Source organism: Bufo bufo, chromosome 2 (assembly GCF_905171765.1).
Source record: "Bufo bufo chromosome 2, aBufBuf1.1, whole genome shotgun sequence".
NCBI classification, from domain to species: Eukaryota; Metazoa; Chordata; class Amphibia; order Anura; family Bufonidae; genus Bufo; species Bufo bufo.
The window spans coordinates 522771214-522799165 of record NC_053390.1 but is presented as its reverse complement, the minus strand read 5'-3'; the positions used below and the strand labels follow the sequence as shown (position 1 = coordinate 522799165).

Genomic DNA, 27952 nt, shown 5'->3' with positions numbered 1-27952 from the left:
TATGTGTGACTGTCTCTTTCTGTTTGATCTATGTACCTTTGGGCCGATTCCAACTCAGAACCAGCATTCGTTGAAAGGGGCACTTCTTAACTGCCGTTCTGCGGTTAAGAATGCAGCCAACATTTACGAATTGATTTTATCTAATAATCTAGACTATTTGTGCCTAACCGAAACGTGGTTTTCGGAGGGGGTGGATCCTATGTTGGATGAATTGGTCCCCCCCTTGTACAAAATTCTTCACATAGACAGGGCCACTAGAGGTGGAGGTGTTGCAATGGTCTTTCGTGAGCATCTAATGATGATAGCCCTTAAGAATGGCCCAATTTTCAAAACTTTTGCACACCTAGCTATCAAATTCCAGAAGTCCAGAAGAGGCCTTCTCAATCTATATTGTCTACCACTCCCCAGATTTAAAAACAGGATTTGATGAACTGCTGGAATTGGCCACATTGGCCTTTCTAGATAGTCAGAAGAACATCATTGTGGGCGACATAAATTGCTGGGCCGATAATGTGTCCAACATCCAAACCCAGCAATTATTAACATCCCTTGAGACCATTGGCTTAATGCAGGAGGTGACCTCCCCGACCCACAGGGGCAGCCACATCCTGGACTGGATTCTGACATCCGGGGTGGAGATATAGATCCAATCTATACATAATCTGTTGTGAACTGATCACAAAAATATACTTTTTACTCAAACTATCCCCCCTTTAAAAAAAGCTCCCCATTTTCCAGTGAGAGACAAGACTCTCACCCAACAAAGAAATTAGAAAATTCTTAATTTGGAGGAATTTGGCAATAGCTTTAAGTAAAATCTGAATATAGATTTATTCCGTTCCATAGAATCCACAGAAGCAAAGCTAACAGCTTTTAATGCTTGTATAGAGGCTACACTAAACACCTTAGCACCTATGAAACATATACAGCAATCTGGTCCCCCTAATAAAAACCCGCCTTGGTTCACTGCTGAATTAAGAGAGGATAAAAAGACTACCAGAACCCTTGAAAAGGCCTGGAGAAAAAATCCTATTGAAGACACCAAAATTAAATACAAAATAAGTATGAGAAAGTACAGAGACAATATTAAAAATACCAAAAGAACATACTACTCAAATAAAATAGGCAATGTGGCTAACAACTCCAGAGAACTTTTCAAAGTGGCTAAAAAACTAGCCAATCCTAGATGTAAGATTGCAACGATGGAGCACTCTCAAGCACTGTGCCAGCAAATGGCTGACTACTTTGCTGAAAAAATCCAGAAACTTAGGGACAATATCCCAACGGTTCATAGGACGGACGAGACACTTTCTTCTCCACTCTCAACCTTACCCTATTCCCTCACAGAATTTCAGCCCATCTCTGAGGAGAGAACGATTGAAATCATTGGAGCTCTCAGATCCTCTTCCTCGTCTCTAGACCCATGCCCGGCGGCCGTGGTGAAGTCCGCCGCGGTTGCAATGGCACCATACATTAGAGACATTATAAATAGCTCCTTTTCCAGCGGTCAGGTGCCGGCTATTCTGAAGCAGGCAGTGGTAACACCCCTGCCTAAATAACCGGCGCTACCTGTGACCGATCTGAGTAACCTTAGACCGATTTCGGGACTGCCGTTCGCTGCAAAGATAGGCGAGAGGGAGGTTGTTGCACAACTACAGGGATATCTGGAGGCCAATCACATTCTTGACGACTTCCAGTCGGGATTCCGACCTGGAAGGGGTACTGAGACCGCTCTGGTCAATGTCCAGGACGATCTACTGATGGCATTAGACCAGAACAACTCTATGGTCCTAATCCTTCTGGATCTATCATCCGCTTTTGACACTATTGACCATCAAGTGTTACTGAACCGGTTGAAAGTGGAAGCCGGACTAGATGGAAAGACCTTGGCATGGATGGTCTCATTTCTCCAGGACAGGGTACAACGAGTAAAGCTGTGAGTATTCCACTCAGCCGATCTCCCACTGTCCTGTGGAGTACCACAAGGCTCGGCACTATCTCCAGTCTTGTTCAACATCTATCTGAGACCATTGGCCGACATCATCAGGAGCCACAATCTTCAGTTTCATGTTTATGCGGATGATACACAACTGTACTTTAGGCTTGCCAAAGGTACAGTTGATCAAGTCGATCTGGCTGGATGTCTCTTGGAGATCGATCACTGGATGAGTGCCAATTATTTAAAGCTTAATGGCACCAAAACTGAATGTATTACATTCAGTGACCAGAAAATTACACCCTCAGCACCCCAATGGCCATTGCCTTTTTGACTTGTTCCTGAGACAGCCATCCAGGTCAGGGACTTGGGAGTGGTCTTGGACTCCAGATAAAACCCTGGCTCTCAGATAATCACGTGGTTAGTACCTGCCACTACCAGCTGAAAACTTCTGAGGAGGATCTTAAAATACATCGAATCCCCTCTCAGGAAAGCCTTGGTCGGAGCAGCGATCAGCATCGGTTGGACTATTGTAATGCCTTGTACATGGGACCTCCCTAAGAAGAACTTGCATAGACTTCAACTTGTGCAGAATGCCGCAGCAAGGCTACTAATGGTGTTGCCCGCCGAGAGCATTTCACTCCCTCTCCTAATGCCTTGCACTGGCTCCCCGTCCACCAACGGGTATGTTCAAGATTGGATGCTTCATGCATAGGGTATTCCCATGGTGTGGGGCCCCTTTGTACCTGCGACGGTAAATTCACCAGGTACGCCCCTTTGAGGACATTGAGGTCTAGTAACTCTGCAAATTTTAACATCCCGCAAGTTAATAAGATCAGACGTGGAGGTAGATCCTTTTCGGCTCAAGGGGCCAGATTTGGAACCACCTACCTCTGGCCCTGAAATGATCCCCAATCTTCTCTTCATTCAGACGTGCACTGAAAACCCTACGTTTAAACAGGCGTTTGATCTTCCTATGTAACACTTATTTTTGGTTCATATAATTTTGGGGGTTTTCCTAAATCTTAGTCTATAAATTCACGGTTGGTAATGTCCCCTTCTATTTTAAAGATACCTTTTCCTCACGTTTATTAATTTTGTTCTCTTCACATTCTCTATATCTCGTCGAACTTTTTGAACCTTGAGATCCCCCTACCTTCCCTCCCTTTTTCTTGATCTCCCTTTGATAAGTGCTAGGAAATTGGTCTCTGGAATAGGTGCCTTATCCTCTAGGCCTTTGCGGCCTATGGTAAAGTGTCATGTCTTCTTCTTTTTCCTCCCTTGTTGAATCAGCCAGCTAAGCGCATCGAGGCCCTAAGGGTAAGACTGCGTGTACACAAGACTATACATCTTGGTAACTCTATCCTAAGTGCCATCAGTCACCATCCAGTACATGTTACAAGGCTATTCCTGTGGGGAATACTTCGTGCACTCACAAATTGTAGTACGGAGACAGCCTTTAAGAAGGAGTGTCTTATAATTGATAATAGATTAAGGAAAAGAAACTATCCCGAATGGATGCTTCAGAGAGGGAAGAACCTAGTGTCCAAGCGTTCCAATAAGGATAGAAACAAGAATAAAAGAAAAAGCAAGGCAAACAAACAAAATCCAGCTAAAGAGGTAAATCTCAGTGATAAACAGGGTGTAAGTGAGATAGAGGATAGAAAGCAATGTTATGGTGGTGAGGGAAAGCGGGACAATTTGCCGACCCTAGTCCAAACTTTCAGTAGGCAATTTGACAAAATACGAGATATAGTGAGAAGTTGCCTACCAATCTTATATGATGATGAAATACTGTACGATGCCCTCAAACATGGGTGCCGCATAGTCCCAAGAAGGGCTCTTACACTGTCCAGCTCTCTTTCGCCATCATTATTCACACTAAATAAAATGAGAAATCCAGGGAACACGTGGCTGAGTTATAAGGGATTTACAAAGTCCGGTAACAACCCTTGTAAAACATGTAATTATGTAACTGTAACGAAAAATTTCCGGAACGTTGATCATTCATCAACATTTTTCATCAAAAGTTATATAAACTGCAACAGCACAGGAGTGGTGTATGTGATTCGATGTGTGGAATGTGATCTAATGTATGTAGGTAGTACTATACGTAAGTTCAAAAATAGGATTCTTGAACATCTAAATTATATAGCAAATCCTACAGCTCTAAATATTTCAAATGCAGCTAAACATTTTATTCACATTCACAGTCGAAAAACAAACACTTTCTGTGATTTTGCAATTGAAAAGGTTACAGCGCCACTACGGGGTGGTGATCATAGAAAGAAACTCCTTTTGAGAGAAGCTTTCTGGATTTTTAGGCTTAATACTAGGGGCCCTACAGGTTTGAACCAGAGAAAAGAATTAATGTATAACCTATCAGCAATAGCAGTGGAATATAGGGAAATACAAAATAAGGGAAATCTTTTGATGTTCTTGTACATATTATCTTGCCAACACATTATATTAGCTCATCTGTGAAACTTTTGGTTTTGACGGCTCATAAAGTGGTTTGCCATTTTTTTTTTTTTAAATTGTTATTTATCACTGTGCACGCTGTGCGGTTTTCACAGGTTTTCCCAAGGCCCCCCATACCGAAGGGCAGGTGCCTTATTTATGTGATTGAGGTGGGGAGGCTGGGGTTAACTTGATCTAAAAGCACCAGTGAACTATGTTTGCACCGGTGGATTCTAATGATTATTGGGCAATAGGTGGTTCTATGTTGGGAATGACCAATAGTAGTGAGACATCCCCTTCCTCTGGTTTTGTGGGGGGAGGGGATGTTGGCCTTTAAATATCCAAACCAACATAGAACATTGTTACGACTAAGGACAGATTGTCTGAAACGTGTCAACGATTACTGCATGCTCCGTGGTTGTGTCTGCTAATGTATACGTGTTTCAATAAAGAAGAAGCTTTTATTGGATTACAACTTTAGTGCCGAAACCATTTTCTTTCTGCTTTTCTACCTTTATGTGTGACTGTCTCTTTACTGGGGTCAGGGAACTCACACTTAGGCCTCTTGCACACGACCGTATGTATTTTGCGGTCTGCAAAAAACGGATCCGCAAAAAATACAGATGACATCCGTATCCCATTCCGTATCTTGCGGAACGGAACAGCTGGCCCTCTAATACAACAGTAATATCCTTGTCCGTAATGCGGACAATAAAGGACATGTTCTATTTTTTTGCGCTCGGAAAATACAGAAACGGATGCACACGGAGTACCTTCCTTTTTTTGCGGACCCATTGAAATGAATGCGGACCATATACGGAACCCAAAAAAACGGAACGGAAACTAAATGAAAATACATTTGTGTGCAAGAGGCCTTAATCTATGATTAGGTGTGCCCATCACCTTCTTCATAAGCAAGTTGCAAACAAATGCAAGAGATGGTATTTTCTCAACTGTCGTGCACTACACCATTCCAGATGACCACGTTTTCTACGATGGGTCTGATTTGAATCCATCTGTGAGGGCCATGATGATGGACCTACTTATGTTAATTATGCTGCATACCTTGTGGGTCCCATGATCTGGTACTTAATGTATAATGTATGCACGATCGGTGGTACCTGGCACAGATGAAGGCTTTTAGGTGACTGCCTTGATCAGGTTGAATCTTAATGTCGGTGGCGACAAGGAGAACACCATATAACCATAAGTTTGAATATCAATGCAATTATACTATCCTAAGGCCATCATGGTCCAATACCTAGAAGACTGTGCATTCATGATTGGCAGGATATGGCATGGATGGTGGTGTATGGTATGACCAGAAACAGGGAAACTTTGGCATTGTAACAGTTTATGTGGATTCGATGTACCATAGCACTTATACCACTTGTCATACACAGCAGAAATTTTCCATTGAAGGGTTAGTGTCTATGTGAATTATTTCATTTATACAATTACAAACCCTTTGAAGCACACCCATTTAGATTGTTTTTGTTCTTACCTTTTATCATGAGGATGTATTCAGTATGTATATATTTTACTACAGGATGTTTAAATTGGCTTAATTCAATGAAGTGTTTGTCACAGATCATTACATTGACGTCTTCAATGCCTCACCAGTACACGTTAATCTACATATAATTCTTTATTTTTTATTGCAATGAGAATCCCATACACGTGGCTTTTGAATGGCCTAACAAGTGAAAGTTACTGCAGAAAATTCTCCACCTGCTAAGCACTTCAGTAACCATTTACCTCAATTAGTTTGAAAAGTGATGTACATCAGCATATTGCTTACCTGCAGAATGTGTAAATGGAATATCTGTGTGTTTTACGTGAGGAGACTAAATAAATAAAATATGCTCATTTGTTTTAGAATTTCCATCGTTGACTTGGAATGGTAAGCTCTCACAAATCTCAGCTTTAACCTTGCCAATTGCTGTATGCCTGTAAGTGCGCTTGCAGTTATTTGGAACATTTCTACGTTTGGCGCTGCATCCTTTGCTAGATTACATTTATGCATTAGTACCATCTGTGCCTTGCTGCTCCTTCTGCGAGTTAGCCCTGGCCAAATGACTGGCATTTATCTGGAAGTGCACTGAAATAAGTAAAAAAAAAATAATAATAAAAAGGATAGATAGCAAGACGCTATCTGTGAGACTTTATGCTCTACAATGTTTGCTAGTAATAACACAAAGAGGAACACGAGAAAACACAAAAATGCAAAGCATCTGGGTGGCTATGTCTCAGATGTTTATAAAGCAGAACTATTTTTCATTTTTATTTGGCTTATAGCGCCATTTATATGTACACATAGGTAGGAGGTTTAGGCTGGTAAATGTTTGTCAATTAAATTTATGACTTTGATGTACAGTGGAAGAGATTACTTTTCACCATCACCCCAACTCAAAGATCTACTTGCTACAATCTTTTTTTAAAAACAAGTGGTGGGGTGTTACTGTAGGTAATCTAATTCCTCTCTATGGGCACCTTTTCTACGTTTGTCTGCTTTTATAATAAGTAGTCTAGAGTTGAAAGACTTACATGTACAAAATACATTGTTGAAATCTATATTGTCAATGTATTTTTAGTCAAGTGATCTTATTTTATTAAGTGTTTGGAGCTTGGTCCTGTCAGTTATAAGAATGAGTGATCTAGAGACTCCCATAATGTACATATAACTATGGGGTCCTGCAGGGATGTTACGCCTGACATACATAACATTCAAGTTTGAATGATCACACCAGAGTAGTCAGATAGTCTTTATCAAAGTCTGTGAATAATCCTCTTCTAATTGTACTGTATATTCACAATCTTATGGTTTCCCACATATGCTCAACTCTGGAGCTATCTAATACACCTAATTGTGATGTCAATCACTAACAAGTACAAACAACCGGTCTATGAATAATGCCAGTCTGTAAACAATTATTCTCTCGTGACAAAATGCTTTTCTGGCAGATTGAGTTAGTCCTGAGCCACTCAGGATAAACAATTTTTCCTAATATTGAAATTGGAAATTGTGAAAATTCTACTTATATTCAATACCTGTCACTAATAGCAGCAAATTAATTTTAAAGTTCTAAATGCAGTACTCAAGTAATAAATTCCTTGCATAGATGCATAAAATATATTACATTGTGATTCATTTACTGATTTTATTTAAAAATTAATAAAAAAAACTTTGTTCACAATGTACTTTTTATGGATGTTTTCTTGTCACAACTCAGACCCTAGAGACATATTTACAATATACCTTGTTAACTGCTCTTTTTACAAGCTTATTAACTTGACATCATTTACTATGCATTCCTTGTAATGGTTGAGTTGGGACTTATTTAAATGGCTGCATGAGCTTGGTCTACTCTTCAGTCACTTGCAGATAATGAATTATACACCCACAGACTACACTGCGTGCAGAATTATTAGGCAAATGAGTATTTGACCACATCATCCTCTTTATGCATGTTGTCTTACTCCAAGCTGTATAGGCTCGAAAGCCTACTACCAATTAAGCATATTAGGTGATGTGCATCTCTGTAATGAGAAGGGGTGTGGTCTAATGACATCAACACCCTATATCAGGTGTGCATAATTATTAGGCAACTTCCTTTCCTTTGGCAAAATGGGTCAAAAGAAGGACTTGACAGGCTCAGAAAAGTAAAAAATAGTGAGATATCTTGCAGAGGGATGCAGCACTTTTAAAATTGCAAAGCTTCTGAAGCGTGATCATCGAACAATCAAGCGTTTCATTCAAAATAGTCAACAGGGTCACAAGAAGCGTGTGGAAAAAACCAAGGCGCAAAATAACTGCCCATGAACTGAGAAAAAGTCAAGCGTGCAGCTGCCAAGATGCCACTTTGCCACCAGTTTGGCCATATTTCAGAGCTGCAACATCACTGGAGTGCCCAAAAGCACAAGGTGTGCAATACTCAGAGACATGGCCAAGGTAAGAAAGGCTGAAAGACGACCACCACTGAACAAGACACACAAGCTGAAACGTCAAGACTGGCCAAAAAATATCTCAAGACTGATTTTTCTAGGTTTTATGGACTGATGAAATGAGAGTGAGTCTTGATGGGCCAGATGGATGGGCCCGTGGCTGGATTGGTAAAGGGCAGAGAGCTCCAGTCCGACTCAGACGCCAGCAAGGTGGAGGTGGAGTACTGGTTTGGGCTGGTATCATCAAAGATGAGCTTGTGGGGCCTTTTCGGGTTGAGGATGGAGTCAAGCTCAACTCCCAGTCCTACTGCCAGTTTCTGGAAGACACCTTCTTCAAGCAGTGGTACAGGAAGAAGTCTGCATCCTTCAAGAAAAACATGATTTTCATGCAGGACAATGCTCCATCACACGCGTCCCAGTAGTCCACAGCGTGGCTGGCAAGAAAGGGTATAAAAGAAGAAAATTTAATGACATGGCCTCCTTGTTCACCTGATCTGAACCCCATTGAGAACCTGTGGTCCATCATCAAATGTGAGATTTACAAGGAGGGAAAACAGTACACCTCTCTGAACAGTGTCTGGGAGGCTGTGGTTGCTGCTGCACGCAATGTTGATGGTGAACAGATCAAAACACTGACAGAATCCATGGATGGCAGGCTTTTGAGTGTCCTTGCAAAGAAAGGTGGCTATATTGGTCACTGATTTGTTTTTGTTTTGTTTTTGAATGTCAGAAATGTATATTTGTGAATGTTGAGATGTTATATTGGTTTCACTGGTAAAAATAAATAATTGAAATGGGTATATATTTTTATTTTGTTAAGTTGCCTAATAATTATGCACAGTAATAGTCACCTGCACACACAGATATCCCTCTAAAATACCTAAAACTAAAAACAAACTAAAAACTACTTCCAAAAATATTCAGCTTTGATATTAATGAGTTTTTTGGGTTCATTGAGAACATGGTTGTTGTTCAATAATAAAATTAATCCTCAAAAATACAACTTGCCTAATAATTCTGCACTCCCTGTATATATCTGTCTGTCTATCTATCTACAGTCAGGTCCATAAATATTGGGACATGGACACAATTCTAAAATTTTTAGCTCTATACACCACCACAATGGATTTCAAATGAAACAAACAAGATGTGCTTTAACTGCAGACTGTCAGCTTTAATTTGATTTACATCCAAATCAGGTGAACGGTGTAGGAATTACAACAGTTTGCATATGTGCCTCCCACTTGTTAAGGAACCAAAAGTAATGGGACAATTGGCTTCTCAGCTGTTCCCTGCCCGGGTGTGTGTTATTCCTTCATTATCCCAATTACAATGAGCAGATAAATGGTCCAGAGTTTATATCAAGTGTGCTATTTGTATTTGGAATCTATAGCTGTCAACTCTCAAGATGAGATCCAAAGAGATGTCACTATCAGTGAAGTAAGCCATCATTAGGCTGAAAAAACACAACAAACCCATCAGAGCGATAGCAAAAACAACTGTTTGGAACATTCTTAAAAAGAAGGAACGCAGTGGTGAGCTCAGCAACACCAAAAGACCCGGAAGACCACGGAAAAGAACTGTGGTGGATGACTGAAGAATTCTTTCCCTGGTGAAGAAAACACAGTTCACAACAGTTGGCCAGATCAAGAACACTCTCCAGGAGGTAGGTGTATGTGTGTCAAAGTCAACAATCAAGAGAAGACTTCACCAGAGTGAATACAGAGGGTTTACCACAAGATGTAAACCATTGGTGAGCCTCAAAAACAGGAAGGCCAGATTAGAGTTTGCCAAACGACATCTAAAAAAGCCTTCACAGTTCTGGAACAACATCCTATGGACAGAGTGATGGGAAGAGAAGAATATGGAGAAGGAAAGGAACTGCTCATGATCTTAAGCATACCACCTCATCAGTGAAGCATGGTGGTGATAGTGTCATGGCGTGGGCATGTATCGCTGCCAATGGAACTGGTTCTCTTGTATTTATTGATGATGTGACTGCTGACAAAAGCAGCAGGATGAATTCTAAAGTGTTTCGGGCAATATTATCTGCTCATATTCAGCCAAATGCTTCAGAACTCATTGGACGGCGCTTCACAGAGCAGATGGACAATGACCTAAAGCATACTGCAAAAGCAACCAAAGAGTTTTTTAAGGGAAAGAAGTGGAATGTTATGCAATGGCCAAGTCAATCACCTGACCTGAATCCGATTGAGCATGCATTTCACTTGCTGAATACAAAACTGAAGGGAAAATGCCCCAAGAACAAGCAGGAACTGAAGACAGTTGCAGTAGAGGCCTGGCAGAGCATCACCAGGGATGAAACCCAGAGTCTGGTGATGTCTATGCATTCCAGACTTCAGGCTGTAATTGACTTCAAAGGATTTGCAACCAAGTATTAAAAAGTGAAAGTTTGATTTATGATTAGTATTCTGTCCCATTACTTTTGGTCCCTTAACAAGTGGGAGGCACATATGCAAACTGTTGTAATTCCTACACCGTTCACCTGATTTGGATGTAAATGCCCTCAAATTAAAGCTGACAGTCTGCAGTTAAAGCAGATCTTGTTTGTTTCATTTCAAATCCATTGTGGTGGTGTATAGAGCCAAATTTTTTAGAATTGTGTTGATGTCCCAATATTTATGGACCTGACTGTATCTATCTATCTATCTATCCCCTATCTACCTATCTATCTGCACTCATTTATTGGAAATATCTTATTTTATGAATACAGTTCCTATGCAAATATGTCTCCATGGTTACAGATGGAGATGAACGAATCAAATCCCACAAAGTGGAATTTGATTCGAATTTCAGGATAAATTCGATTTGCCTCAAAGCCGAATTTCCTTGTGCTTCATGTTAGCGAATCAATTTAACCTGAAATAGTATTAAAAAAAAATAAAAAATCATACTTACCTCCTCCCTTTGCTCGCAACGGGCTGTTAGCCATCATCTTGATTGAACATCTCGGACGAAATCCTCTGTGTGGTGACGTATGACATATAATGCGAGATTTCACTCCATATTTTCAAGCAAGATGGCGGTGGCTGGCCCGTCGTGAGCAAATGGAGGTGGTAAGTATGACTGAATTTTTTTAGGTTAATTTTATACAGTTTTTTTACTCAGATCGTGCAATCATGAGTGTACAATGACAGAAGACGGCACTGTTGCAGCTCCCTGTCATTGCACCCGCTATTTTTTTAAAAATGCGCTTTGTGACGAAGCAAATTTTTGGGTAAAATTCCGCAAGTCAGCCGAATTGAACTTTTCAAAAATTCGCTCATCTCTAGTCACAGACTGAAAACAACTCTATGTAGCCTAAACCTAACAACAAACAAACTCTGTGTGTAGTCCGATCCTGTAGTCATGTAAGAAAGTAATACATGACTACAGGATCGGACTGCACACAGAGTTTGTTTGTTGTTAGGATCAGACTACATTGTTGAGTTGTTTTCAGTCTGTGATAGAGATGAGCGAATTTTTGAAAAGTTTGATTCGGCTGATTTGCTGAATTTTACAAAAAAATTTGCTTTGTCACGTAGCGGGTGCAATGACAGGGAGCTGCGATAGCGCCATCTCACATCATTGTACACTCTTGATTGCGGCATCTGAGTGTAAAAACAGTATAAAATTAACATTAAAAAAATTCTGTCATACTTACCACCTCCATTTGCTCGCGACGGGCCAGCTGCCGCCATCTTGCTTGAAGATCTGGCGTGAAATCTCGCATTATGCATCATACGTCACCACACACGGGATTTTGTCCAAGATGTTCAATCAAGATGACGGCTGGCAGCCTGTCGCGAGCAAACAGAGGAGGTAAGTATGACAGAATTTTTTGTAACATTAATTTTAGACCGTTTTTACAATCAGATGCCGCAATCATGAGTGTACAATGACGGGAGACAGCGCTATCGCAGCTCCCTGTCATTGCACCCGCTACTTACAACAAAAATTTGCTTCGTGACTAAGCAAATTTGTTTGTAAAATTCAGCAAATCAGCCGAATCGAACTTTTCACAAATTTGCTCATCTCCAGTCACAGACTGAAAGCAACTCTATGTAGTCTGATCCTAACAACAAACAAACTTTGTGTGTAGTCCGATTCTGTAGTCATGTATTACTTTCTTACATCTACCTTCTTTTCTGATGTCTGTAGGTTTGGAAGAAGAGGGGGCAGAGCAGTAGAATAGCATACTTCTGCAAGTTTAGACTGCATGCAGGGTTTGCTTGAGGTCTGTTACCTTGGGAATAGATGGATCTGTGATTAGTCTGCTCAAACAATAAAGCGTTGTAGAGAACAGATTCAGAATTTGAGACATGAATGTGTAAGTGGAATATTCTTATATTGGAAATGAAAAATGATTCATGAGTAAAGAGATTTAGCATGGTGCAGAATTATCAATAGGTTTTAAGATGAAGACAAAAATAGGAGTGGATTTGGAAGATATACTATAAGTTAATAAAAGAGTTGGATTGAAAGTTCAGCTCATTATCTAATGAAAGTACCGGTATACCATATTTATTTTATAATATACTATACATTTTTCAACTACTTTCAACGTATCAACTTTCTATCATTGAATACTTGCAGTAATTTGGAGGTTAGAACTTTCTGCCCACACAAATGGAAATTAGGACCTTTGCATTAATGTGCTTAGTACAATATTATGGCAGATTTTCAGACTAAAGATTTCCATCTCCCAATAAGCTAATCTCATAAAAGTTGTGACGTATTGAACAGTATATTAGAAAGTTTGCAAATTTTTCTTTACATATTACATTTTATTGGCATAAAAATGTATTTTAAGATAATACCAGTTGGTAAAGTGTTATTGCGACCTTACACTTTATATGAATGGGACTGGCACTTTAGTATGACCAGCTAACCATCTAATGTATAGGGTGGTTCCCAACTCTCCACCTTTAGCAGATGTCAGATCCTTTGTTCTCAATGATAATAATCCATCAGCAAAGGTGTCTTTCAGCACTTACTTCACTCTCTCTGAGCCAAAAGTGCATGTGTATGGGGGAAATTGGAAGGAATAGATGTTAGCCAAATGATCATTGAACTGTCAGCTATCCAAATCATATGACCAAGGAACGATGTACAAGGAAATCGAATAGTTGAAACCCAGTGAAGTGCCACTTAGGGGACACATTACCACTGCAGCCAGTCATTGACTGCCATGGTACATGTCATCAGGGTTTACAAATTTCAATGGAGGGTCTCCCTCTTCATCAGGTACATGATATGTCAGATGAAGAGGGAAGCCCTCCCTCGAAATACTTTGCATGTTTACATCCTTTTTTGTATGTTTTAACTATTCTAAATAAACCCTTCCATCTATTAGCAATAGCACCCCTGTCTACCTGACTTTTTATTTTGTACTGTTATCCTTCCGCAGATGTGACTAGGGTGGGCGAGTGAAAGTTTATTAAAAAGCTGGATAACCACTTTAAGTTAAATTGAAAAAAAATGTTCAAGTAAAAATATTCTTAAACTAAAAGTGGTTTCAGGCTTAGACCACATCTGCACTAAATATTAGGAGCAGAACAATGAAAATCATTGAGGCATCAATCTGTTGTGTAATAGAAACCACCAAATTACCCTGTAAACACCATTGACTTTAATGGGATCAGTTGGGTTTCCTCCAGTTAGCCCACCATTTTACAGGGTAAAAATAGTGCATCATGCTGGATGAATATTATTATTATTATTATTGTTTTTATTAACTGCACAATAAATGACATAAATGAATAAAGAACATTGGAGGAATTGTTTTTATCCATCCCACATCATTCCCAAAAAATAGTAATAGTAAAATAAATTCTTTAAAAATCATACAATGTGATTTCCTGAATTTTTTTTTTATTCTGTCTCTCAGAGTGGGAATGCACCTACAATGTGAATTTCAGACCCCTCCATGATTTCTAAGTGGGAGAACTTGCAAAATCGCAGGGTGTTCAAATACTTCTGTTCCTCACTGTACATTACAGATTCAAAGGGAGATATCTATTGATGTGTATTATATGAAAATATCATAACATCAAATAAATAACTAATAATAATATACACTTCCTGTACAAAAAAAAAAGTTGCTACCTGGATTTAACTTAGCAAATAGTTATGAGCCTCCTATTGGATAATTACTGCATGGGCGATTATCTTTCAGCTGGCAATAAGTTATTTAGCCCCAACTGGTGCAATGAGGTTGCTTAACATTTCTTAAACAACCATGTCGACACATCTCGTGGTCGTGGAAAAGATGTTAGTCTGTTTGAGAAGGGTCAAATCATTGGCATGCATCAAGCAGAGGAAACATCTAAGGAGACTGCAGAAACTACTAGAATTGGGTTAAGAACTGTCCAACGTATTATTAAAACTGGAAGAATAGTGGGGACCTATCGTATTTGAGGAAAAAATGTGGCGGGAAAAAAATCCTGAATGATCGTGATCGGCAATCACTTAAATGTTTGGTGAAATCAAATCGAAGTAAAACAACAGTAGAACTCAGGGCTATGTATAATAGTGAAAGTAAGAGCATTTCCACATGCACAACACAAAGGGAACTCAAGGTATTGGGACTGAACAGCTGTGTAGCCGTAAAAAAAACACTAATCAGTGAGGCAAAACAGAAAAAAAAGTTTCAATTTGCTAGGGAGCATAAAGATTGGACTCTGGAGCAATGGAAGAAGGTGATGTGGTCTAGAGTGATGGGCGCATCAGGGTAAGAAGAGAGGCAGATGAAGTGATGCACCCATCATGCCTAGTGCCTACTGTACAAGCCTGTGGGGGCAGTGCTATGATCTGGGGTTGCTGCAGTTGGTCAGGTCTAGGTTCAGCAACAGTATGTGCTCCAAGAATGAGATCAGCTGACTACCTGAACATACTGAATGACCAGGTTATTCTATCAATGGAATTATTCTTCACTGATGGCACGGGCATATTCCAAGATGACAATGCCAGGATTCATCGGGCTCAAATTGTGAAAGAGTGGTTCAGGGAGCATGAGACATTATTTTCACACATGGATTGGCCACCACAGAGTCCAGACCTTAACCCCATTGAGAATCTTTGGGATGTGCTGAAGAAGGCTTTGCGCAGCAGTCAGATTCTAATATCATCAATGCAAGATCTTGGTGAAAAATTAATGCAACACTGGATGGAAATAAATCTTGTGACATTGCAGAAGCTTAACGAAACAATGCCACAGCGAATGCATGCCGTAATCAAAGCTAAAGGCTTTTTTTTGTGGCAACTTTTTTTTGGACAGGCAGTGTATTATTAATATTATTATTAATAATATTATTAATATTATTATTATTATTCTTATCATCATCATTTTACTGTTTACTAAGCTGCTAGTGATGCTGCACAGTATTTGCCCTTGTGTCTTTTTTTTGTATTTGTAGCCATTGCTTCTATAAAAGGTTGATAACATTTTAAGTAGTCAGGACATGGCCTAAGCACATGGCCAGAGAGGGTTGCATCCCTGTGCCTTATAATGAGTTCTATTCCTCTTTGAAACTGAAGGGATTACGGTAAGAAATGGAGTCTGGCATGGATATTCTTTAGAGGACCCAGTGGTCAGTGTCATTAACTGTGAATTCATTATGACTGCAAAGGATCCATCTATCAGATTACACTGTGAAGGCTTTGTTGATGAAGCAGACAGCTGGATCACAGTGGCATCTAGAGGGTTGTTGCATAGAGCATGTGGCCGAGCAAGATATATTCCTTTCTTTACCAGTATATTTATGTTTTTATTGCATAATAAAGAGTGTGGAAATGTTCCCTCGTCTGAAGTTAAAATGTAATTACTTTGCTTCTCTGGCATTTTTTTCTTTAGTCAAATTGTCTTCTTAAAGTTGTAGTTACAGAAATTAATACATATAAGACATTCACAGTATTTACATAAGGAGCTGTGTACAACAACTCTTAAGGCCCCTTTATGCTACCTGATGGTGCAGGTGATTGTCCGGGAGGAAGCGTTCCTTATCGACAATAGCCTGCTCTTTAATGGAGGAGAAAGCTGTATTTACATGCAGTGACCCTCTCCACAGTATGAGGATGAGGGATCACTAATAGCATCACTCGTCTTCATACAGCTACATTGTTTCTGAGCAGCAGAGGTGTTTGGACGGTACGATCTGCTGCCCAGAAACAATAATTTATGTAACAGCATCAATGATTGTATTACCTGATGAACAAGTGTTTCGCTCATTGGGTGGGGTGATTGGTAGCACCTTTACACCGGCAGATTATTGTGAACGTTAGTGCAAACGTTTGTCCCCGATAATCTGCCTGACAATTGGGCAGTGTAAAAAAAGCCTTTAAACTATCTATGGAAATGTGACTTCTGACATAAAGGGGTTCTCCAAGTTTTTTTTTTGTCCTTTGTATGTTTCTAACTAGGGATGAGCGAATCGACTTAGAATGCAACATCCCAAGTCGATTTTCATAAAACTTCATTAAAATACTGTACTGAGCGAGTGCTCCATACATTATTAGAATGTATTGGCTCCTATGAGTCAAAGTTATTACTGCGCAAAGTCTCGTGAGACTTCGGGTAATAACTTCAGAAATTAATTTCTACTGTTAAAAACCTTTTGCCGAACTCTGTTTTAGTTCCAAGTAGCAAATATAATAGATATTAATTTCGGAAGTTGCAGAATGGCAACAAATATTCTTAGCAATTCCACCTGCAACAGAATGTGACCTTATTTTTGCTAATTCCAAATGGTACAATTTTGACCATAGCTAGAGATAAAATTATTGGAATATTTGATTCAGCTGCTTCGCCGAATTTTACAAAACAATTTGCTTTCTGATGAAGCACATTTCTTTGTAAGTAGTGGGTGCAATGACGGGGAGCTGCACAATCGTCATTGTATCCCTCAGATGCCACATTCGTACATAATTGCGGCATCTGGTACAAATAACAGTCTAAAATAAAAAATCATACTTATTTGATCCATTTGTTCGCGATGGGTTGGCCACCACCATCTTGCTTGAAGATCTAGCATGAAATTTTGCACTGCACAAGATGATGTCATTATGCCGGCCGGTGGGTGACGTCATACGTCTATGCGCACAGGATTTTGTGCGAGATCTTCAAGCAATATGGCGGCGGCCGGCCCGTCGCGAGCAAATGGATCAGGTAAGTATGATTTATTTTATTTTTTTACACTATTTCAGGTTCAATCAATTCACTACCATGAAGCATGAGGAAATTTGTGGCAAATCAAATTTATCCTGAAATTCGGATCAAAGTCCACAAATTCGCCATCATTAACCATAGCTATATGTTAGGGAATATTTACTTGTGTACTGTAGTTGCGTACATATTACTATACAGAATATAGCAGAGTTGAATTTGTCACTTTTGTGTACTGTAATAACTCACTGTTATCACAGTTGTCAAAGTTTAGCCTACTTATTGGTGTGATGTAAGAGTGAGATGTAATGTTTCATATAGTAAAAAAAAGTTAAAAAATTAAAAAAAAAATATAGCAAAAATTGTTCCATTGAAAAATAAAATGTAGTTAAGTGCAAAAATACACATACACTGAGCAGAAAAAGTATCAAGCAAACAAAGATAAAAGTTGGCAAACTTTTAAAGGGTGTCTGTGTAATATTACAATTCCCTGTTACCCCCTTTAAAAATTTGATACTGTACATTTCGATTGAAAAAAAAAAAGCTCATGTCATGTAGTAAAGAACTATATATGAGAAGTATATATACGACCAGATTCTGCTGTAGTGGAGTGCTTCCAAACAACTTTATGTATTCATGGCGTAAAGAGGGATCTTGCACTGTATGCTCAGCTTGTCGAGGAATATTTACGAGGTGAGTGTAATATTGTAAGAGTTACTGCACTGAAATACATCCTAAGCCAGTAAAGGAGCCCAGGAATGTTAATGCCAGTAGAATTTTAATGCCCTGCAGCCGGGGAATATGACACTCGTTTTTTTATGCTTTTTAAACTTGCATTGGTGAGTGAGAGTGGATAGCTGATGTCAGGCTCCAAATGTTTCAACATGGCCAAGTCCTAAACACTTAACCTGGAATGGATGTGTCAGCGTGCACTGATGTGCCATTAACACTGCAGGATAAGAAACATTGTGAGAACTCGATGCAGTTCCTAGAATAAACATCCACTGTTATGTGGCATTTATAGTACTAAAGAATGTGCGGTGTGACAACGGTTATAGCATGGCCATAGTGTTACAAAAGTATATGGGAAAAATGTGTGTAATTTAGTTCCCCCTTCCTGCAATATTGGAAACACTTGGTTAAAATTCTTGGTGGCAGATATATCAATTCTGTTGAAATGACATGTTCTGACTTTTTGTAAACATTGGTGTATACCTGGTGATCTGCGTCATATTATTTAAAGGATGTATGTTAGTTTAAACTTTTTTTATTTTTTTTTCAACTGTGACGTTTTCTGTTAAGGCTGCAACAGTTCTGACTAGTGTTGAGTCGAGTCAGTGTATTTAAATCTAATTTAGCCTCTATTTCTATGCAGAAGATCACTGTACAGTGAGGGAATCCCTCAGTGTGAGTCCGCGGCTTAGGAGTCCCTGCTCTGACTCCATATATAGCTATGTCCATATATGGAGTCAGTGCTTGGGGACACCCCAGTGTATTTAGATATAATTTAGCCTGTATTTCAGAAAAGTTTCTGCTGGGATTCAAACTCACAACCTTCTGCATTAAAGGCAAGGCACTTAACCACTTAGCTATAATAGCTGCATAGCCAGTTAATTAATTAATTAATAAATAACACTAGAAGACACTAGAAGTCTCATATTTTAAATTTTCTTTTTTTTTTTTTGTAATTCACTATGCAGCTATATACTGTAGTTTGGGTTTAAAGTTCTGGGCTATGATGCAGACCCTGTGAGTTCAAATACCATTACCATTAACTTTTTCAGAAATAGAGGTTAAATTCATCAATCATAATTCTGATATATATATGAATGCATAATATGTGGGGAAACTACTACTGATGTTTTAGCCATGATATATTTACATATATTGTATTATAATATACACTGCTCAAAAAAATAAAGGGAACACAAAAATAACACATCCTAGATCTGAATTAATTAAATATTCTTCTGAAATACTTTGTTCTTTACATAGTTGAATGTGCTGACAACAAAATCACACAAAAAAAAAAAATGGAAATCAAATTTTTTAACCCATGGAGGTCTGGATTTGGAGTCACACTCAAAATTAAAGTGGAAAAACACACTACAGGCTGATCCAACTTTGATGTAATGTCCTTAAAACAAGTCAAAATGAGGCTCAATAGTGTGTGTGGCCTCCACGTGCCTGTATGACCTCCCTACAACGCCTGATGAGGTGGCGGACGGTCTCCTGAGGGATCTCCTCCCAGACCTGGACTAAAGCATCTGCCAACTCCTGGACAGTCTGTGGTGCAACATGATGTTGGTGGATAGAGCGAGACATGATGTCCCAGATGTGCTCAATTGGATTCAGGTCTGGGGAACGGGCGGGTCAGTCCATAGCATCAATGCCTTCATCTTGCAGGAACTGCTGACACACTCCAGCCACATGAGGTCTAGCATTGTCTTGCATTAGGAGGAACCCAGGGCCAACCGCACCAGCATATGGTCTCACAAGGGGTCTGAGGATCTCATCTCGGTACCTAATGGCAGTCAGGCTACCTCTGGCGAGCACATGGAGGGCTGTGCGGCCCTCCAAAGAAATGCCACCCCACACCATTACTGACCCAATGCCAAACCGGTCATGCTGGAGGATGTTGCAGGCAGAAGAACGTTCTCCACGGCGTCTCCAGACTCTGTCACATCTGTCACGTGCTCAGTGTGAACCTGCTTTCATCTGTGAAGAGCACAGGGCGCCAGTGGCGAATTTGCCAATCTTGGTGTTCTGTGGCAAATGCCAAACGTCCTGCACGGTGTTGGGCTGTAAGCACAACCCCCACCTGTGGACGTCGGGCCCTCATATCACCTCATGGAGTCTGTTTCTGACCGTTTGAGCAGACACATGCACATTTGTGGCCTGCTGGAGGTCATTTTGCAGGGCTCTGGCAGTGCTCCTCCTGTTCCTCCTTGCACAAAGGCGGAGGTTGCGGTCCTGCTGCTGGGTTGTTGCCCTCCTACGGCCTCCTCCACGTCTCCTGATGTACTGGCCTGTCTCCTGGTAGCGCCTCCATGCTCTGGACACTACGCTGACAGACACAGCAAACCTTCTTGCCACAGCTCGCATTGATGTGCCATCCTGGATAAGCTGCACTACCTAAGCCACTTGTGTGGGTTGTAGACCCCATCTCATGCTACCACTAGAGTGAAAGCACCGCCAGCATTCAAAAGTGACCAAAACATCAGCCAGGAAGCATAGGAACTGAGAAACGGTCTGTGGTTAAAACCTGCAGAACCACTCCTTTATTGGGGGTGTCTTGCTAATTGCCTATAATTTCCACCTGTTGTCTATTCCATTTGCACAACAGCATGTGAAATTGATTGTCACTCAGTGTTGCTTCCTAAGTGGACAGTTTGATTTCACAGAAGTGTGATTGACTTGGAGTTACATTGTGTTGTTTAAGTGTTCCCTTTATTTTTTTGAGCAGTGTATTATATATTCTAAATATATAATATGTGTAAATATATTATGGCTAAAAACATATATATATATATATATATATATATATATACACATATGATTAAATTAAGTTTAGCCTCTATTTCTGAAAAAGCTTGTGACAGGATTTGATCTCACAGGTTCTGTATCACAGCCCAAAACTTTAACCACTACACTATATAGCTACATAGCCAGTCACAAAAAATAATTAAATATGAGACTCCTACTGTATAGGTCTCATTAGAAGTACAGTACAGTAGAAGCATCTCTTTTTTTCTTTTTCTTTTTTTTGTAACTGGCTATGCAGCTATTATAGATGAGTGGTTAAGTGCCTTGCCTCTAATACAGGAGGTTGTGAGTTTGAAACCCGGCAGAAATTTTTCTGAAATACAGGCTAAATTTGATTTAAATACACTGGGGTTTCCCCAAGCACTGACTCCATATATGGACATAGTTATATATGGAGTCAGAGCAGGGACTCCTAAGCCGAACTAGAGTCCTGACACCCTTCGCTCTTCAGAGCAGGGGGTGACTGGGGTCCTCATATTGACTTTCATTGTGCTCAGGTGCTCGGTAGAACACCCGAGCATCGCAAAGTGTTCTACTCGAGCACACGAGCACTTTGGTGCTCGATCAGCACTAGTTCTGACCCGTCTTTTGTCCAACTGATCTAAAATAATGTTTTTTTGGGGGGGTTTAAAGCACTGTTGTTAACAAGTCATGCTCCATTTATGTTATGTGTACAAAGACAGATTCCCATTGAATCGGCACAAACTGATGCAAACTTTTGCTTTAGCTTACATTTAGAGATGAGGATACATTTTAGGATAAATCCGATTCGCCTAGAAGCTGAATTTCCTCATCCTTCGTGTCAGCGAATCGATTTAACCTAAAATAGTATAAAAAACAAAAGAAATTAAAACTTACCTCCTCCATTTGCTCACGACGGGCCGCCAGCCTCCATCTTGCTTGAAGATTTCGGCCGAAATCCCATGCGGCGTGAGACTACATCATCACACCGGCGGGCGTGCTGACGCAATCTTGCGCTGCACAGGATTTCGGCCAAGATCTTCAAGCAAGATAGCGGCGGCCGGCCCGTCGCAAGCAAGTGGAGGTGGTAAGTTTGGTTTCAATTTTTTTTTATTGTTCATTTTGCACTCAGATGCCGCGATCATGTATGACTGCGGCATCTGAGGGGTACAATGATGGTGGTGGGGCTATCGCTGCTCCCTGTCATTGCACCTGCTACTTACCAAAAAATTCAGTTCATGACAAAGTAATTCACCACAAAGTAAATTTTTTGTGAAATTCGCCGAATCAGCCGAATCAAACTTTTAAGAAATTTGCTCATCTCTACTTACATTCTATAGAATTGAACAGGGTCCATCTTTTACTTTTTTAATGGGGATATCTCATAAAGATTAGGGGATATGGGCATCATAGAGGGGCCTCCTACTGTGGCTGATATGGGCCATCCTTGGATTACACAGCTATTTATCTGAGTGGCTGTAGTGTATTACCCTAGCTGGTCATTGCTTTCAGCACCAAATCTGTTTTCCATGGGAGATGGGAGTTGAGCTTGAGAAGATTAGCCTCCTTTTTTTAAAGAGGTTTGTCTGATGAGGGGATCCCTTTAAATCCTTGAGTGTGTGAATGAGATCTTAATTTAGCTCTACCTTAGCACCACAGGAAACTCTCTTTATACATTGATATATATGTATTACCCCTATCCCTTAGAATAAATAGCACAAAACAAAAAAGAACCTCATATCGAAGTGTTACAAATGTTTAAAAAATATGGAGAAAGACAACTGAGACAGTGGGGCACATTTACTAATCCTGTAGATGGTGTAAACCTAGACAGACTGTCTAGACCTGCATTAGATTTATCACAGTGGCTCAGGCTGAATGATAAATATGATGTATGGATAGACACTTTTGTCTAGCTCTGTGCCAACTATTGACTGGCTTATTTTGAGTCAGAATTTTATGCCAGAATAGCGGTGGAATTTTGGCACAAAATGTAGCATATGAGGAAACACTCTTTTTCCTGGGAAGCCACGCCTTTTCTGCTAAGCCCCACCACCTTTTCAAGAGAGTCAAAAAATTTGAGAAACTCTAGGTGCATCAAGATGCACCAATTTGTGCCTGCTTTGTAGACAGATTCTAGGTGCCATTGTAGATTCTAGGCACATTTTAAATCCAGTTTTGCAGCTGGGACACACTGGTAAATTTACTCAGTTTTTGCAATTGTTATTTACTACATGCCAAGTTACTTGTCTATAAATACTAGGGTCAATTTCATATGTATCTAATTAACCTCTTAGTTTTTTAGAGCATATTAAAAAGTAAAATTATACAGAATAAATGTATACATGTTTAGAATTTTTTAGTAATTAAGTTACAATAGTATCTTAACCTTCTTAAAAGGCTGTTAGTGTCCTATGACTGGACCTGTGCTACGGTCACAAATTAGATGTCAAATTCCCCTTAAGTGATAAATTTAAGTGCACATCCTTGAGATCATAATTTCCTATTTAACTATTTAAGGAGACACTTCCATCAGAAAGGCTATATTTATACAAAATATTTATAGAAATGTTAGACTTTTTCCTTCTCATTTAGTCAGTAATATGCTATTGAGAATTCAATACAAAATACTGTTCTTCTATAGCAGTGACAAATGATAAGACCTCATATATTAATGGATAACCTATGGTCAGTTTACTGTTGCTGTGAGGGAAAGGTGTTATCTGCTAGATAATCTGTAATAGTAGTGGATGTATAAGTGGAAAAACAGTGTGACAGTTCTATTATTCTCTTGCTAGGCCTAGATAAAGATGCCCACAGAAGAGCATTGCATTGATTAGTTTAACGTGATGTTCTGAGTCAGAGAGGCTCCACTTAGGCTACTTCACACTTGCGGCAGACTGATCCGGCAATCTGCATACAAACGGGCAGCATTTGTAGACGGATGCGGATCCGTCTTACAAATGCATTGCAAGAATGGATCCGTCTCTCCAGATGTCATCCGGAGAAACTGATCCGTTATATTTTTTTTCCACATTTTTACCAGTCTGCGCATGCGCAGACCGGAAGGACAGATCCGGCATTGCGGTATCTAATACATTTCGATGTAAATTAATCCGGCATTCCGGCATGCTGCGGTATTTCCTCCGTCCAAAACGCCGTTCAGTGACTGAACTGAAGACATTCTGGTGCATCCTGAACGGATTTCTCTACATTCAGAATGCATGGGGATAAAACTGATCAGTTCTTTTCCGGTATTGAGCCCCTATGAACGAACTCAGTGCTGGAATAGAAAAACGCTAGTGTGAAAGTACCCTTAGAAAGTCAAGCAAAGCTGTTTGCTGTGCTACAAGCCCAAACAAAGAGGAAGCTTAAGAGCCAGGGCAAGAAGAAGAATACATGGAATGACATAAAAAGGATATCAAGAAAACTATTCATCTGTTTTTTTATAAATAAAAGTTGAACTATAGAATATTCAGGTATACGTTTTTAATATGCGAGTGTTCCTTTGGGACTTATATTCCAATTACGTACAACTTAAGCCATTATCATTAGTTCACTATCAGCAGAGTTTAAGGTTTTTGGAGGCTGCCATAAAATCCTCCAATGTCAGGGAAAATAATAATTAGGTTGGATTTTTCTGTCTCACTGTACATAAATGTTGCTGAAAAGCTGCCATTGACCTCCTTCATTCTGTTAAAGTAGCATCTAATATAGACCAGCATTAGCAACACATACTGTAGATTTGCATCTAGTTTTGAGTCTAGAAAAGGATTTGCAATAACAATGGATTGATTACATGTATGTATTATTCAGTTTTTGTGTTTGTATTATTCAGTTTTGTGTTTTGCTTTTAAATTTGTCTCCAGGTAATGTTATAAAATGTTAGTGGTTTTTTTTTTCTTTCATTAATTAGATGGACTAAGTCCTTATTGGTGGAATGTCTGGTACTTATAAGTGTATAAATTTTAAAGGAAAATGCAGTTTTAAGCTTGGTTTTATTCAATTTTTATATTAAAGGAATTTTTGGTAAAGTATGTTTTTTTATTTTATTTTTACTATTGACATTTTTCAATTTGATGTTCACTATCCTGACTTCAGACGGTATAACTTTTGGTAACATTTTTCTTCTTTTCATTCTTTAGGGTCGTTGCATCAACTTCTCAAGGGTTCCATCAAATTAAATGATGACAAAATGCCTTTCTTCCTTTAAACCAAAGAACACAAGGAAATGTCTGTGACTTCACATTTGTGCCCAAGCCTGGGAATCTTGTCTGACATGATGGTTTTACACCAGCAACACTTGCTTCACCACTTTTTGAACTACAGGTTCAAAATATTGTAGTTTCTATATGGAATGGGGAAAATAAATAATTTCACAACTACACAAAAACCAGTCTGGAGTCAACCAAGAATTTATGGCCAATGGACATTGGAGCTGTAACATTTCTTTATGTGGATAAGCAAAGCTGTTGGGACACAAGCCAGTGTTTTGTTTCAAATAGGGACTTTAGGCCAAATGCAGAAGAAATTATTCCCACCAGCCCAGCAAGTGCAAGAGTTCATTGGCTCATAGCAATGTCATGGAACAAAATATTTTCTAATCCCCCCATGTCTGTGTGCCTCACGGGTACGTTCTGACTTAAAATCTTGCCATTGTAACACTGAGAAGTGCACACGCATGACAAAATGTAGACAAGATGCCTGAAGGTACTGATAGGCAGTAGAGATTTTGCCATTTCAGTTCTGAAGACACCTTTCTTTCATTATGCACTCGAGACAGGAGGGAAATTAATAGAGCGTTAGTTTGCAGGAAGACAGCCTTTAACCAGAGATCTTGATCTTAGTTTGAGGGACTGATACATCAAGACCTTGACACTGTGGCTGCTGGTTCCCATTCCCATTCACTGTCTACCCAGTTCACTAATGCATGAAGTATTAATGGCTGTGTTTGTACCTTTTGGTTATGTTCTAATATATGCTCGATATAGTTTTACGAATAAAAAAAGAAATATATAGGCAAAAACTGATATCTTGGAGGATTCCCTCCCCCGAAATCTCCAAAGGCTCTCCAGCGTCACAATTCAGCAACTCTCTTTTGCATGAGAATTTCAAAGTTTAATTAATATAATTAAAGGCAACAGCAAGCAGCAGCCTGTGAAGATTTTGCTCATCTTTTTTATGCCTTTTGACATTGAATGACCTACCACTGTATGCGCATAACTCAGATTTCGTAAAGATTGTGCATTGGCTAGCATTCAGCAGTGAAAAGACTTCCTTTTTCTCGATTGATAATTTAAAAACACAGAAAAGCGTGTCTACCATCTGAAATAAAATGTATGTATTCTAATTTTTTTTTAAAGAAAAACAGCGTTGTGTCACGTTGACGATCCTAAATTATGTTAGCGTGAGCGGAAACACTGTGGGGGAGGAAGGAGGCAGCAGCTGAAGAAAAAGGCTCAAATGATCTAGTCACTTTCGATACTGTACTTCAGATGCAAAATGGATATTCGAGTCGAAACCTGACAAAGCGCGCCTGCTTTGATGTGAAATGGTATAGACAATGACCAGTGGCTGGGTCAGTGGGATGTCTCTCTGCGAGCAGGGAGGCTTATCAAATGACACTAAAAATAAGTTCAACAACCATCACATTTGAGGGGAAAAGGCGAGCATTTCATATTTGGTGGGCATGCATGTGCGCAAGATGGGAAGAGCAACACAAGGCGTCCTGGACTAATTATCCTCCCTGTGCTCTTCATCAAAATTCTAAGGGACATAAATAATTCTGTTGGTCGATCTCCAAATACAGTAGACTGCACTGTCCAAAGAGGACCTCACAGATTTGCCTTTTACTTGTTGTTCTTATAGTTGCGTGGATATTACATTGTGTGCAAAAATCTGTCACACATATGTAAGACATGTGTATATATATATATATATATATATATATATATATATATACAGTGATGCTCAGACATAGATACATGGTTCAGCACATAGCACACTGAAGCGCCTTGAATAACCTCTGGGTACTAGCTGTTTAAACGCACCAAATCATCACAAGGTCTCTGTGGAAGTCCTTACCAAGAAGTCTTTGTTTACTTTGTGTATTTATATTGTGGAAAATGTATGGCTAAAATTGCCATATAGCAATTTGCAGCATTTGTAATTAATAATAATTCTACTATATTAATCTACTATTTTAATCTCTGACTGTTGCTGTTTAAATGTTACAAACAAGTGCACTTCTTTAATCCATCCTAGTATATACATTAGACTGAATTATTATGTAGTTATTATTGTCCATTAACAGAATGAAAATGTAGAAATCTTTAATTGATAGCATTGACCGTTGGTTCTAACCATAAACAAATTTGTAATATAATTGTACATACAGTATTAAACATGTTTTCCATTATTTATATTGTTTTCTACATTTTTTTTTAAAGAAAACATTTTTTATAGTTTCTTTTTTTTCGGACCGATATATTACCAAAGATGATATATATAAAACACTTTAGTAGTTAGTTGTCAAAATATCTTTTGTTTCCCTGATTTTAGGACGTGTTACTAAAGTTTTATGAAATTTAAACTGTATTTGGCATACGTATCCATTTTTGAGCCCCAATATGATTCCATGTTGCCATGAAATGATGTCTTGGTTCATTTTATCAATAAGACTAATTTCCAAATACCAAAAAAATGTATGTTACATTGTACCATTACTTATTGCCTGCTGAGCACAGTATTCTCAAGGATATCATTTGTTTTATTTTGGTTTTTTTTCTACATTTTCATTTTTTTTAATTGTGTTGTTTTTTTAGAAGCTTAAATAAAGTTGATTTCATGAAAACGCAGCATGTCTGTATCTGATTGACAAATATTTGAAAGAGCTGCTTGTTTATATTTGTAACGCCGTTGATTTATGGTGTTATCTAGGA

At 39.2% G+C, this 27952-nt stretch overlaps 1 protein-coding gene across 1 annotated transcript in view; it reads left to right on the top strand.

Moving 5' to 3' along the window:
• The window catches only part of ANTXR2 (ANTXR cell adhesion molecule 2), a 320264-nt gene extending 292557 nt beyond the window's left edge, over positions 1–27707 (top strand). The window contains exon 18 of the mRNA XM_040417929.1: positions 25157–27707. Coding sequence (XP_040273863.1) covers positions 25157–25195 — 39 coding nt within the window. The 3' untranslated portion in view covers positions 25196–27707. The remainder of the gene's footprint in view (positions 1–25156) is intronic.
• Positions 27708–27952: the final 245 nt, after the last annotated feature.